This window comes from Oncorhynchus mykiss, chromosome 23, assembly GCF_013265735.2.
Source record: "Oncorhynchus mykiss isolate Arlee chromosome 23, USDA_OmykA_1.1, whole genome shotgun sequence".
Classification (NCBI taxonomy): domain Eukaryota; kingdom Metazoa; phylum Chordata; class Actinopteri; order Salmoniformes; family Salmonidae; genus Oncorhynchus; species Oncorhynchus mykiss.
This window is the reverse complement of record NC_048587.1, coordinates 2,164,656-2,180,640: the sequence shown is the minus strand read 5'-3', so window position 1 is coordinate 2,180,640 and position 15,985 is coordinate 2,164,656. Positions and strand designations below refer to the sequence as shown.

The window sequence follows — 15,985 nt, the reverse complement described above, 5'->3', positions numbered from 1 at the left end:
TCCTGAATCTGAGCTGGTCCTGTCCTGAATCTGACCTGGTCCTATCCTGAATCTGACCTGTCCTGTCCTGTCCTGAATCTGACCTGGTCCTTTCCTAATCTGACTTGGTGCTGTCCTGAATCTGACCTGGTGCTGTCCTGAATCTAACCTGGTCCTATCCTGAATCTAACCTGGTGCTGTCCTGAATCTAACCTGGTGCTGTCCTGAATCTGACCTGGTCCTATCCTGAATCTGACCTGGTCCTGTCTTGATTCTGACCTGGTCCTGAATCTGACCTGGTCCTATCCTGAATCTGACCTGGTCCTGTCCTGAATCTGACCTGGTCCTGTCCTGAATCTGACCTGGTCCTATCCTGAATCTGACCTGGTCCTGTCCTGAATCTGACCTGAATCTGACCTGGATGATCAAGGATGATCAATGGAAACAGGATGCACCTGAACTTAATTTCAAGTCTCATAGCAAAGGGTCTGAATGTTATGTAGATGGGGTATTTCTGTTAGATTTGCTTTGTCATTGAGGGGTGATGTGTGTGGACTGATGAGGAAAAGGATTCATTTGGTCTGTTTTGTAGTGGGCCTGTGGCATGGAGGGATGTGGGGAACGTCAAGGGGTCTGAATACTTTCTGAATGCTCTGTATTTATGTTTGTTCATTTTCCCTTTTGTACTTTAACTATTTGCACATCGTTACAACACTGTATACAGACATAATATGACATTTGAAATGTCTTTATTCTTTTGGAACTTCTGTGAGTGTAATGTTTACTGTTCATTTCACTTTTGTTGATTATCTATTTTACTTGCTTTGGCAATGTTATCATATGTTTCCCATGACAATAAAGCCACTTGAATATATATGTGAGTGTGACAGACAGCCAGAGAGCCAGCCAGACAGAGAGCCAGACTGAGAGACAGCCAGAGGGCCAGCCAGACAGCCAGCCAGAGAGACAGAGAGCCAGCCAGAGAGCCAGGCAGCCAACCAGAGAGACAGAGAGCCAGCCAGAGGGCCAGACAGAGAGCCAGCCAGACAGAGAGACAGAGAGCCAGCCAGAGAGCCAGCCAGACAGAGAGCCAGACTGAGGGACAGCCAGAGGGCCAGCCAGACAGCCAGCCAGAGAGACAGAGAGCCAGCCAGAGAGCCAGGCAGCCAACCAGAGAGACAGAGAGCCAGCCAGAGGGCCAGACAGAGAGCCAGACAGAGGGCCAGACATACAGAGAGCCAGCCAGAGGGCCAGACAGACAGAGAACATATTAAAGTGAGAATAACCTTGTGCAGAAAGTCTTTAATTTTCTCCACATCTTTGCTAATGTAGATGTGCCACAAGGCTCCAGGCGTCTCGCTGGAATCCTTTAATCTCTTCTTCACGCTGTCGTCCAAGTCTTCCTCCTCCAGTCTCTTCAACACTCCTGCAACACAAACACAGTGGGAGTTCAAACACCACACATCTCAGAGTCTGCTGTATATTGACAACACAGAGAGGCGGGGCTCGCTGACACAAGCATCAACATCCCTTAAAAATGAATAGTGATGAGAGAGAGACTGAGCACAGAGGGTGTCTGTCTAATGAATAGTGCTGAGGAGAGAGAGAGAATGTGTCTGTAATGAATAGTGATGAGAGAGAGACTGAGCGCAGAGGGTGTCTGTCTAATGAATAGTGATGAGGAGAGAGAGAGACAGAGCGCAGAGGGTGTCTGTCTAATGAATAGTGATGAGGAGAGAGAGAGAGAGAGAATGTGTCTGTAATGAATAGTGATGAGAGAGAGACTGAGCACAGAGGGTGTCTGTCTGTAATGAATAGTGATGAGGAGAGCGAGAGAGAGGGTCCCAGGTACAGGACAGGACCAGAAAGAGAGAGTCCCAGGACAAGAGAGAGAGTCCCAGGTACAGGACAGGACCAGAGAGAGAGAGTCCCAGGACAGGACCAGAGAGAGAGAGTCCCAGGACAGGACAAGAAAGAGAGAGTCCCAGGTACAGGACAAGACCAGAGAGAGAGAGTCCCAGGTACAGGACAGGACCAGAGAGAGAGAGTCCCAGGTACAGGACAGGACCAGAGAGAGAGAGTCCCAGGACAGGACCAGAGAGAAGAGAGTCCCAGGAAAGGACAAGAGAGAGAGTCCCAGGTACAGGACAGGACCAGAGAGAGAGAGTCCCAGGTACAGGACAGGACCAGAGAGAGAGAGTCCCAGGACAGGACTAGAGAGAGAGAGTCCCAGGACAGGACCAGAGAGAGAGAGTCCCAGGACAAGAGAGAGAGAGTCCCAGGACAGGACAAGAGAGAGAGAGAGTCCCAGGTACAGGACAAGACCAGAGAGAGAGAGAGAGTCCAAGGACTCCAAACACTTCAGAGTGGATCAGGACTTCAGTAACCCCTGTCTCACCACTTCAGACTTCAGTAACCCCTGTCTCACCACTTCAGACTGGACTTTACAGAGCACAGCCCCGTGTTGGTTATCTATTGACTATACAGAGCACAGCCCAGTGTTGGTTATCTATTGACTATACAGAGCACAGCCCAGTGTTGATTATCTATTGACTACATAGAGCACAGCCCAGGGTTGGTTATCTATTGACTATACAGAGCACAGCCCAGTGTTGGTTATCTATTGACTATATAGAGCACAGCCCAGTGTTGGTTATCTATTGACTATACAGAGCACAGCCCAGTGTTGGTTATCTATTGACTATATAGAGCACAGCCCAGTGTTGGTTATCTATTGACTATATAGAGCACAGCCCAGTGTTGGTTATCTATTGACTATATAGAGCACAGCCCAGTGTTGGTTATCTATTGACTATACAGAGCACAGCCCAGTGTTGTTTATCTATTGACTATACAGAGCACAGCCCAGTGTTGTTTATCTATTGACTATACAGAGCACAGCCCAGTGTTGTTTATCTATTGACTATATAGAGCACAGCCCAGTGTTGGTTATCTATTGACTATATAGAGCACAGCCCAGTGTTGGTTATCTATTGACTATATAGAGCACAGCCCAGGGTTGGTTATCTATTGACTATATAGAGCACAGCCCAGGGTTCAGTGTTGATTATCTATTGACTATACAGAGCACAGCCCAGTGTTGGTTATCTATTGACTATATAGAGCACAGCCCAGTGTTGGTTATCTATTGACTATACAGAGCACAGCCCAGTGTTGGTTATCTATTGACTATATAGAGCACAGCCCAGTGTTGGTTATCTATTGACTATATAGAGCACAGCCCAGTGTTGGTTATCTATTGACTATACAGAGCACAGCCCAGTGTTGTTTATCTATTGACTATACAGAGCACAGCCCAGTGTTGGTTATCTATTGACTATATAGAGCACAGCCCAGGGTTCAGTGTTGATTATCTATTGACTATATAGAGCACAGCCCAGGGTTCAGTGTTGATTATCTATTGACTATACAGAGCACAGCCCAGTGTTGGTTATCTATTGACTATACAGAGCACAGCCCAGTGTTGGTTATCTATTGACTATATAGAGCACAGCCCAGTGTTGGTTATCTATTGACTATATAGAGCACAGCCCAGTGTTGGTTATCTATTGACTATATAGAGCACAGCCCAGTGTTGGTTATCTATTGACTATATAGAGCACAGCCCAGTGTTGGTTATCTATTGACTATATAAAGCACAGCCCAGGGTTGGTTATCTATTGACTATATAGAGCACAGCCCAGGGTTGGTTCGTTTCTTACCCGTCTTGGACAGGACTCCGTTCCCCTTGGCCACTCCTACGTACACCAGGACAGAGACGATGTCAGAGACCTCCCTGTGAAGGTTGGCTGTCCCAAAGTCCTGCTCCTGAGACGCTGCCACTCCTACAGGGAGAGAGGAGGAAGCTTCAGCATGCTGTTGATGTGTATTCAAGGCTTCCGGAGATAATCTGACCTCTATCAGTAGACATTGAACTCAGAATAAACTATGTCTTGCTTTCATTTTAATTCCAGCATTCATGTTCCATTTCTGCTTTGTTAGGTTTCAATGAAACACATATTGATGGTGTAGCATTGACAGTGACCTGAGACCTGAGTCCGGTTCACTGACAGTGACCTGAGGCCGGTTCATTGACAGTGACCTGAGACCTGAGGCCCGTTCATTGACATTGACAGTGACCTGAGGCCCGTTCATTGACAGTGACCTGAGACCCGTTCACTGACAGTGACCTGAGGCCCGTTCACTGACAGTGACCTGAGGCCCGTTCATTGACAGTGACAGTGACCTGAGGCCCATTCATTGACAGTGACCTGAGACCCGTTCATTGACAGTGACCTGAGACCTGTTCATTGACAGTGACCTGAGGCCGGTTCACTGACAGTGACCTGAGACCTGAGGCCCGTTCATTGACAGTGAGTGACCTGAGACCCGAGGCCCGTTCATTGACAGTGAGTGACCTGAGGCCCGTTCATTGACAGTGACCTGAGGCCCGTTCATTGACAGTGACCTGAGGCCTGAGCCCCGTTCATTGACAGTGACCTGAGGCCTGAGGCCCGTTCATTGACAGTGACCTGAGGAATGTTCATTGACAGTGACCTTAGGCCTGTTCATTGACAGTGAGTGACCTGAGGCCCGTTCATTGACAGTGACAGTGACCTGAGGCCCGTTCATTGACAGTGACCTGAGACCTGAGGCCCGTTCATTGACAGTGACCTGAGACCTGAGGCCCGTTCATTGACAGTGACCTGAGGAATGTTCATTGACAGTGACCTGAGGCCCGTTCATTGACAGTGACCTGAGGAATGTTCATTGACAGTGACCTGAGGCCTGTTCATTGACAGTGACCTGAGGCCTGTTCATTGACAGTGACCTGAGGCCTGTTCATTGACAGTGACCTGAGGCCTGTTCATTGACAGTGACCTGAGGAATGTTCATTGACAGTGACCTGAGGCCTGAGGCCCGTTCATTGACAGTGACCTGAGGAATGTTCATTGACAGTGACCTGAGGAATGTTCATTGACAGTGACCTGAGGCCTGTTCATTGACAGTGACCTGAGGCCTGTTCATTGACAGTGACCTGAGGCCTGTTCATTGACAGTGACCTGAGGAATGTTCATTGACAGTGACCTGAGGCCTGAGGCCCGTTCATTGACAGTGACCTGAGGCCTGAGGCCCGTTCATTGACAGTGACCTGAGGAATGTTCATTGACAGTGACCTGAGGAATGTTCATTGACAGTGACCTGAGGCCTGTTCATTGACAGTGACCTGAGGCCTGTTCATTGACAGTGACCTGAGGCCTGTTCATTGACAGTGACCTGAGGAATGTTCATTGACAGTGACCTGAGGAATGTTCATTGACAGTGACCTGAGGCCTGTTCATTGACAGTGACCTGAGGCCTGTTCATTGACAGTGACCTGAGGCCTGTTCATTGACAGTGACCTGAGGCCTGTTCATTGACAGTGACCTGAGGAATGTTCATTGACAGTGACCTGAGGCCTGTTCATTGACAGTGACCTGAGGCCTGTTCATTGACAGTGACCTGAGGAATGTTCATTGACAGTGACCTGAGGAATGTTCATTGACAGTGACCTGAGGCCTGGTCGATGTTAAATGAACGCTCGTACCATAAGCACAGCAGAGGCGTGGTCCGAGGTCTGGGCGTACGAAGAAGCTGGGCAGATGAGAGGCCAGGTTGAGGTTCCCTTCAGGGTCACAATACTCAGGCAGGGGCAGATTCCTCATCAGGTCATCATACCTAGACAAGACAAGACCAGACCAGACCAGACAGACGACACACAGAGAGAAAACAGCGAGAGAGAGCGTTATACAGCTGGATCTACTTGACCTACAAGACAGTGTTACATAGCTGGATCTACTAGACAGTGTTACATAGCTGGATCTACTGGATCTACTAGACAGTGTTATATAGCTGGATCTACTAGACAGTGTTCTATAGCTGGATCTACTAGACAGTGTTATATAGCTGGATCTACTAGACAGTGTTATATAGCTGGATCTACTAGACAGTGTTATATAGCTGGATCTACTTGACAGTGTTATATAGCTGGATCTACTAGACAGTGTAATATAGCTGGATATACTAGACAGTGTTATATAGCTGGATCTACTAGACAGTGTTATATAGCTGGATCTACTAGACAGTGTTATATAGCTGGATCTACTAGACAGGGTTATATAGCTGGATCTACTGGATCTACTAGACAGTGTTATATAGCTGGATCTACTAGACAGTGTTATATAGCTGGATCTACTAGACAGTGTTATATAGCTGGATCTACTAGACAGTGTTATATAGCTGGATCTACTAGACAGTGTTATATAGCTGGATCTACTTGACAGTGTTATATAGCTGGATCTACTAGACAGTGTTATATAGCTGGATCTACTAGACAGTGTTATATAGCTGGATCTACTAGACAGTGTTATATAGCTGGATCTACTAGACAGGGTTATATAGCTGGATCTACTGGATCTACTAGACAGTGTTATATAGCTGGATCTACTAGACAGTGTTATATAGCTGGATCTACTAGACAGTGTTATATAGCTGGATCTACTTGACAGTGTTATATAGCTGGATCTACTAGACAGTGTTCTATAGCTGGATCTACTAGACAGTGTTATATAGCTGGATCTACTAGACAGTGTAATATAGCTGGATCTACTAGACAGTGTTATATAGCTGGATCTACTAGACAGTGTTATATAGCTGGATCTACTAGACAGTGTTATATAGCTGGATCTACTAGACAGGGTTATATAGCTGGATCTACTGGATCTACTAGACAGTGTTATATAGCTGGATCTACTAGACAGTGTAATATAGCTGGATCTACTAGACAGTGTTATATAGCTGGATCTACTAGACAGTGTTATATAGCTGGATCTACTAGACAGTGTTATATAGCTGGATCTACTAGACAGTGTTATATAGCTGGATCTACTAGACAGGGTTATATAGCTGGATCTACTGGATCTACTAGACAGTGTTATATAGCTGGATCTACTAGACAGTGTTATATAGCTGGATCTACTAGACAGTGTTATATAGCTGGATCTACTAGACAGTGTGATATAGCTGGATCTACTAGACAGTGTGATATAGCTGGATCTACTAGACAGTGTGATATAGCTGGATCTACTAGACAGTGTGATATAGCTGGATCTACTAGACAGGGTTATATAGCTGGATCTACTGGATCTACTAGACAGTGTTATATAGCTGGATCTACTAGACAGTGTTATATAGCTGGATCTACTAGACAGTGTTATATAGCTGGATCTACTAGACAGTGTTATATAGCTGGATCTACTGGATCAACTAGAACGTGTATTATAGCTAGATCTACTAGACAGTGTTATAAAGCTGGATCTACTAGATAGTGTTATATAGCTGGACCTACTGGATCTTATACAGCTGGATCTACTAGACAGTGTTATATAGCTGGATCTACTGGATCTACTAGACAGTGTTATATAGCTGGATCTACTAGACAGTGTTATATAGCTGGATCTACTGGACCTACTAGACAGTGTTACATAGCTGGATCTACTGGACCTACTAGACAGTGTTACATAGCTGGATCTACTGGATCTACTAGACAGTGTTACATAGCTGGATCTACTGGATCTACTAGACAGTGTTTTTTAGCTGGATCTACTAGACAGTGTTATATAGCTGGATCTACTAGACAGTGTTTTTTAGCTGGATCTACTAGACAGTGTTATATAGCTGGATCTACTAGACAGTGTTATATAGCTGGATCTACTAGACAGTGTTATATAGCTAGCTGGATCTACTAGACAGTGTTATATAGCTAGCTGGATCTACTAGACAGTGTGATATAGCTGGCTCTACTAGACAGTGTGATATAGCTGGATCTACTAGACAGTGTGATATAGCTGGATCTACTAGACAGTGTGATATAGCTGGATCTACTAGACAGTGTGATATAGCTGGATCTACTAGACAGTGTTATATAGCTGGATCTACTAGACAGTGTTATATAGCTGGACCTACTGGATCTACTAGACAGTGTTATATAGCTGGATCTACTAGACAGTGTTATATAGCTGGAACTACTGGATCGACTAGACAGTGTGTTATAGCTGGATCTACTAGACAGTGTTGTATAGCTGGATCTACTAGACAGTGTTATATAGCTGGATCTACTAGACAGTGTTATATAGCTGGATCTACTAGACAGTGTTATATAGCTGGATCTACTGGACCTACTAGACAGTGTTATATAGCTGGATCTACTAGATTTAATAGAAAGTGTTATATAGCTGGATCTACTGGACCTACTGCCCAGACAAACCAGTAGACTGTGGAGAATCCCCATGACTATGACTGTGCTTGGCTATGATGAGTTGGCCTAGGCCTACCTGGAAGGCATCAGGGCCATGAACTCCTCTCCTGATGGCCAGTCCTTCAGCCTGTACACCACGGTGTCTCCGTCTTTAGACTTGGGTCTCTCTGAGAGTGGGGGAGGGAACACAGGGGACAACACAGGAGACTTTAGTAAGAGTATAGATAGGGAAAGATGCTTTCCTGTAAACATTGACATAGTCAATGCATTGGTATTATAACTAATATACAACAACATACACTGCTTTCTTCAGGAAAATGTCAAGTCCAAGATGGACAAAGGGGGCGTTGTTGGGGCTGTGTTTTCTGGACCTAAGGAAGGCGTTTGATACTGTTAACCATCAGGTTTTCATCACATAATTGTCCAAGTTCAACTTTCCCCCAATGCCTTGAGATGGATGAAATCATACCTTGAAGGCAGAACTCAGTGTGTCAGAGTGAGCAATGAGCTGTCGCCCATTCTTAGCTATGATGTGGGCGTCATCCCCACAGCATGATGCTGCCACCACCATGCTTCACCGTAGGGATGGTGCCATGTTTTCTCCAGACGTGACCCATGGCATTCAGGCCAAGGATTTCAATTTTGGATCCACCAGACCAGAGAATCTTGTTTGTCATGGTCTGAAAGTCCTTGAGGTGCCTTTTTAGAAAACTCCAAGTGGGCTGTCATGTTCCTTTTAATGAGGAGTGGCTACCATCTGGCCACTCTACCAAAAAGGCCTGATTGGTGAAGTGCTGCAGAGATGGTTGTCCTTCTGGAAGCTTCTCCCATCTCTACAGAGGAACTCTGGAGCTCTGTCAGAGTGACCATCGGGTTCTTGGTCACCTCCCTGACCAAGGCCCTTCTCCCCCGATTGCTCAGTTTGGCTGGGCAGCCAGGTCTAGGGAGAGTCTTGGTGGTTCCAAACTTCTCCAATTTAAGAATGATGCCACTGTGTTCTTGGGGAACTTCAATGCTGCAGAATCTTTTTTTTTTGGTATCCTACCCCAGATCTGTGCAATGTGTGTCATCCTGTCTCGGAGCTCTACGGACAATTCCTTCAACCTCATGGCCTGGTTTTTGCTCAGACATGCACTGTCAACTGTGGGACCTTATACAGACAGGTGTGTGTGCCTTGCCAAATCACGTCCAATCAATTGAATTTACCACATGTACTGTGGTAAAAACATCAAGGATGATCAATGGAAACAGGAAGCACCTGAGCTCAATTTCGAGTCACATAGCAAAGGGTCTGAATACTTACGTAAATACGTTTAGTTTTTGTTTTTTAATTAGCAAAATTTTCTAAAAACCTGCTTTCACTTTGTCATTATGGGGTATTGTGTACAGAATGTATTATCCAGTTTAGAATAAATCAAACGTAACAAAATGTGTAAATGCACTGTATATCAAGAATAGTCACATCAGGCCAACTTGACAACGGTGGGAAGCATTGGATTCAACATGGGCCAGCATCCCTGTGGAACGCTTTCGACACCTTGTAGAGTCCATGCTCCGATGAATTGAGGCTGTTCTGAGGGGAAAAGGGGGTTCAACTCAATATTAGGAAGGTGTTCCTAATGTTTGGTATACTCCGGGTCGACACTTAGTGTTTGGTATACTCCGGGTCGACACTTAGTGTTTGGTATACTCCGGGTCGACACTTAGTGTTTGGTATACTCCGGGTCGACACTTAGTGTTTGGTATACTCCGGGGCGACACTTAGTGTTTGGTATACTCCGGGGCGACACTTAGTGTTTGGTATACTCCGGGGCGACACTTAGTGTTTGGTATACTCCGGGGCGACACTTAGTGTTTGGTATACTCCGGGGCGACACTTAGTGTTTGGTATACTCCGGGGCGACACTTAGTGTTTGGTATACTCCGGGGCGACACTTAGTGTTTGGTATACTCCGGGGCGACACTTAGTGTTTGGTATACTCCGGGGCGACACTTAGTGTTTGGTATACTCCGGGGCGACACTTAGTGTTTGGTATACTCCGGGTCGACACTTAGTGTTTGGTATACTCCGGGGCGACACTTAGTGTTTGGTATACTCCGGGTCGACACTTAGTGTTTGGTATACTCCGGGTCGACACTTAGTGTTTGGTATACTCCGGGTCGACACTTAGTGTTTGGTATACTCCGGGTCGACACTTAGTGTTTGGTATACTCCGGGGCGACACTTAGTGTTTGGTATACTCCGGGGCGACACTTAGTGTTTGGTATACTCCGGGTCGACACTTAGTGTTTGGTATACTCCGGGTCGACACTTAGTGTTTGGTATACTCCGGGTCGACACTTAGTGTTTGGTATACTCCGGGTCGACACTTAGTGTTTGGTATACTCCGGGTAGACACTTAGTGTTTGGTATACTCCGGGGCGACACTTAGTGTTTGGTATACTCCGGGGCGACACTTAGTGTTTGGTATACTCCGGGGCGACACTTAGTGTTTGGTATACTCCGGGGCGACACTTAGTGTTTGGTATACTCCGGGGCGACACTTAGTGTTTGGTATACTCCGGGGCGACACTTAGTGTTTGGTATACTCCGGGTCGACACTTAGTGTTTGGTATACTCCGGGTCGACACTTAGTGTTTGGTATACTCCGGGTCGACACTTAGTGTTTGGTATACTCCGGGTCGACACTTAGTGTTTGGTATACTCCGGGTCGACACTTAGTGTTTGGTATACTCCGGGTAGACACTTAGTGTTTGGTATACTCCGGGTCGACACTTAGTGTTTGGTATACTCCGGGTCGACACTTAGTGTTTGGTATACTCCGGGTCGACACTTAGTGTTTGGTATACTCCGGATAGACACTTAGTGTACAAAACATTAAGAGTTGGACAGGAGCTCTTAATGTTTTGAATACTCAGTGTATAACATCAATATACTTAATTACTAATAATATGAATACTCTATACTATCATTATCAATAACCTGATAAATGATGAAGACTACTCACTGGTGAGGTCCTGGATCAATAACCTGATAAGTGATGAACGCTACTCACTGGTGAGGTCCTGGATCAATAACCTGATAAGTGATGAAGACTACTCACTGGTGAGGTCCTGGATCAATAACCTGATAAATGATGAAGACTACTCACTGGTGAGGTCCTGGATCAATAACCTGATAAATGATGAAGACTACTTACTCACTGGTGAGGTCCTGGATCAATAACCTGATAAATGATGAAGACTACTCACTGGTGAGGTCCTGGATCAATAACCTGATAAATGATGAAGACAACTCACTGGTGAGGTCCTGGATCAATAACCTGATAAATGATGAAGACTACTCACTGGTGAGGTCCTGGATCAATAACCTGATAAGTGATGAAGGCTACTCACTGGTGAGGTCCTGGATCAATAACCTGATAAGTGATGAAGACTACTCACTGGTGAGGTCCTGGATCAATAACCTGATAAATGATGAAGACTACTCACTGGTGAGGTCCTGGATCAATAACCTGATAAATGATGAAGACTACTTACTCACTGGTGAGGTCCTGGATCAATAACCTGATAAATGATGAAGACTACTCACTGGTGAGGTCCTGGATCAATAACCTGATAAATGATGAAGACTACTCACTGGTGAGGTCCTGGATCAATAACCTGATAAATGATGAAGACTACTCACTGGTGAGGTCCTGGATCAATAACCTGATAAGTGATGAAGACTACTCACTGGTGAGGTCCTCGAAGCCGTCCCAGAACTCATTGATTCCAGAGTTCGAGACAAGTCCATCTTTACAGTTCAGCAGGTCTCCCTGATGGTCAGCAAACTCCAGGTTGAAGCTGTCCGCCTTCCACAGAGCTGCATTCAGAGGCTTATGGAGCCCAGTCACCAGGACAGGCTGGAGAAGACAAGACAGTACAGTAGTTGTTGTTATAACGTTGAAATCGTCACATTTTTTACAAAATGAGAAAAAAGAAGAAACCTGCTCTTGCTACTATAGTATATTACTACTATGTAGTGATACTATCACTGCTCTTTAACCTCTCTTGGGTAGTGATACTATCACTGCTCTTTAACCTCTCTTGGGTAGTGATACTATCACTGCTCTTTAACCTCTCTTGGGTAGTGATACTATCACTGCTCTTTAGCCTCTCTTGGGTAGTGATACTATCACTGCTCTTTAACCTCTCTTGGGTAGTGATACTATCACTGCTCTTTAGCCTCTCTTGGGTAGTGATACTATCACTGCTCTTTAACCTCTCTTGGGTAGTGATACTATCACTGCTCTTTAACCTCTCTTGGGTAGTGATACTATCACTGCTCTTTAGCCTCTCTTGGGTAGTGATACTATCACTGCTCTTTAACCTCTCTTGGGTAGTGATACTATCACTGCTCTTTAACCTCTCTTGGGTAGTGATACTATCACTGCTCTTTAACCTCTCTTGGGTAGTGATACTATCACTGCTCTTTAACCTCTCTTGGGTAGTGATACTATCACTGCTCTTTAACCTCTCTTGGGTAGTGATACTATCACTGCTCTTTAACCTCTCTTGGGTAGTGATACTATCACTGCTCTTTAACCTCTCTTGGGTAGTGATACTATCACTGCTCTTTAACCTCTCTTGGGTAGTGATACTATCACTGCTCTTTAACCTCTCTTGGGTAGTGATACTATCACTGCTCTTTAACCTCTCTTGGGTAGTGATACTATCACTGCTCTTTAACCTCTCTTGGGTAGTGCTACTATCACTGCTCTTTAACCTATCTTGGGTAGTGATACTATCACTGCTCTTTAACCTCTCTTGGGTAGTGATACTATCACTGCTCTTTAACCTCTCTTGGGTAGTGATACTATCACTGCTCTTTAACCTCTCTTGGGTAGTGATACTATCACTGCTCTTTAACCTCTCTTGGGTAGTGATACTATCACTGCTCTTTAACCTCTCTTGGGTAGTGATACTATCACTGCTCTTTAACCTCTCTTGGGTAGTGATACTATCACTGCTCTTTAACCTCTCTTGGGTAGTGATACTATCACTGCTCTTTAACCTCTCTTGGGTAGTGATACTATCACTGCTCTTTAACCTCTCTTGGGTAGTGATACTATCACTGCTCTTTAACCTCTCTTGGGTAGTGATACTATCACTGCTCTTTAACCTCTCTTGGGTAGTGATACTATCACTGCTCTTTAACCTCTCTTGGGTAGTGATACTATCACTGCTCTTTAACCTCTCTTGGGTAGTGATACTATCACTGCTCTTTAACCTCTCTTGGGTAGTGATACTATCACTGCTCTTTAACCTCTCTTGGGTAGTGATACTATCACTGCTCTTTAACCTCTCTTGGGTAGTGATACTATCACTGCTCTTTAACCTCTCTTGGGTAGTGATACTATCACTGCTCTTTAACCTCTCTTGGGTAGTGATACTATCACTGCTCTTTAACCTCTCTTGGGTAGTGATACTATCACTGCTCTTTAGCCTCTCTTGGGTAGTGATACTATCACTGCTCTTTAACCTCTCTTGGGTAGTGATACTATCACTGCTCTTTAACCTCTCTTGGGTAGTGATACTATCACTGCTCTTTAACCTCTCTTGGGTAGTGATACTATCACTGCTCTTTAACCTCTCTTGGGTAGTGATACTATCACTGCTCTTTAACCTCTCTTGGGTAGTGATACTATCACTGCTCTTTAACCTCTCTTGGGTAGTGATACTATCACTGCTCTTTAACCTCTCTTGGGTAGTGATACTATCACTGCTCTTTAACCTCTCTTGGGTAGTGATACTATCACTGCTCTTTAACCTCTCTTGGGTAGTGATACTATCACTGCTCTTTAACCTCTCTTGGGTAGTGATACTATCACTGCTCTTTAACCTCTCTTGGGTAGTGATACTATCACTGCTCTTTAACCTCTCTTGGGTAGTGATACTAGCAGTGATACTATCCAGGGCAGTGATACTAGCCAGTATATACTAGCAGTATTTTCACGTCCGGATGAAAAGCGTGCCCAAAGTAAACTGCCTGTTACTCAGGCCCAGAAGCCAGGATATGCATATAAGTTTCTAAAACTGTTCAAATGATGTCTGTGAGTATAACAGAACTGATATGGCAGGCGAAACCCCGAGGACAAACCATCCCCCCCCCCCAAATGTTCAGCTTACCACTGTTTTCAATGGCTGTGACTTTTATGATAAGGCGATATCCTCTCAGTTCGCAGTTCCTAGGGCTTCCACTAGATCTCAACAGTCTTTAGACAGAGTTTCAGGCTGTTTTTTGGAAAAATGAGCCAGAAATACTAGTTTTTCTAGGTGGCTCCCATTTTGGCTGTAGTGTTTCCAAGCGTGTGGAAGAGAGAGCGTTCTTTGCTATTTTGGTATTTTTCTCCGGTAAAGACAATAACAATTGTCTTAAATGTTATAGTTTATTTACATATTAAGGTACCTAAGGTTTGATTATAAACGTTGTTTGACTTGTTTGGAAAATGTTATTAGTAACGTTTGGGATTCATTTGGTATGCTATGCATTTTGATGGAGGGAAACTGGATGGACTATTGACTGAAGCGCGCCAGCTAAACAAAAGAACAAAAGGACCATTTGTGATGTAACTGGGACCTTTTGGAGTGCCAACAGAAGAAGATCTTCAAAGGTAAGGCATTAATTATACCGCTATTTCTGCCTTTCGTGGCGCACCTGCCTGGTTGAAATATGTTTTTCATGCTGTTGTATGCGGGCCGCTGTCCTCAGATAATCGCATGGTGTGCTTTCGCCGTAAAGCCTTTTGAAATCTGACACAGCGGGAGGGATTAACAAGAAGTTAAGCTTTATTTCGATGTATTACACTTGTGATTTTATGAAAGTTAAATATTTATAATTCTGTAGTTTGAATTTCGCGATATGCAATTTCACCGAATATTGGCCAGGTGGGACAGTTAATAAGCTTTACGTGTCGGCCTCACAGCCTCCGTCAGAGCTTTACGTGTCGGCCTCACAGCCTTCATCAGAGCTTTACGCGTCGGCCTCACAGCCTCCGTCTGAGCTTTACGTGTCGGCCTCACAGCCTTCATCAGAGCTTTACGTGTCGGCCTCACAGCCTTCATCAGAGCTTTACGCGTCGGCCTCACAGCCTCCGTCTGAGCTTTACGTGTCGGCCTCACAGCCTTCATCAGAGCTTTACGTGTTGGCCTCACAGCCTCCGTCAGAGCTTTACGTGTCGGCCTCACAGCCTTCATCAGAGCTTTACGCGTCGGCCTCACAGCCTCCGTCTGAGCTTTACGTGTCGGCCTCACAGCCTTCATCAGAGCTTTACGTGTCGGCCTCACAGCCTTCATCAGAGCTTTACGCGTCGGCCTCACAGCCTCCGTCTGAGCTTTACGTGTCGGCCTCACAGCCTTCATCAGAGCTTTACGTGTTGGCCTCACAGCCTTCATCAGAGCTTTACGCGTCGGCCTCACAGCCTCTGTCTGAGCTTTACGTGTCGGCCTCACAGCCTTCATCAGAGCTTTACGTGTCGGCCTCACAGCCTTCGTCAGAGCTTTACGTGTCGGCCTCACAGCCTTCGTCAGAGCTTTACGTGTCAGCCTCACAGCCTCCGTCTGAGCTTTACGTGTCAGCCTCACAGCCTCCGTCTGAGCTTTACGTGTCGGCCTCACAGCCTCCGTCTGAGCTTTGTGTGATACTATCCAGAGCAGTGATACTATCCA

General features: G+C 45.4%; 1 protein-coding gene across 9 annotated transcripts in view; it reads right to left on the bottom strand.

Moving 5' to 3' along the window:
- LOC110512159 (probable JmjC domain-containing histone demethylation protein 2C) overlaps positions 1–15,985 on the bottom strand; it is a 268,260-nt gene that overhangs the window by 22,372 nt on the left and 229,903 nt on the right. For all 9 annotated transcript variants that reach the window (XM_036959745.1, XM_036959751.1, XM_036959750.1 and 6 more), the window contains 5 exons: positions 12,012–12,180; positions 8,352–8,442; positions 5,567–5,697; positions 3,702–3,824; positions 1,266–1,405 (listed from right to left, as the gene is read on the bottom strand). In XM_036959745.1, the coding sequence (XP_036815640.1) occupies positions 1,266–1,405; positions 3,702–3,824; positions 5,567–5,697; positions 8,352–8,442; positions 12,012–12,180 (654 nt within the window). The remainder of the gene's footprint in view (positions 1–1,265; positions 1,406–3,701; positions 3,825–5,566; positions 5,698–8,351; positions 8,443–12,011; positions 12,181–15,985) is intronic.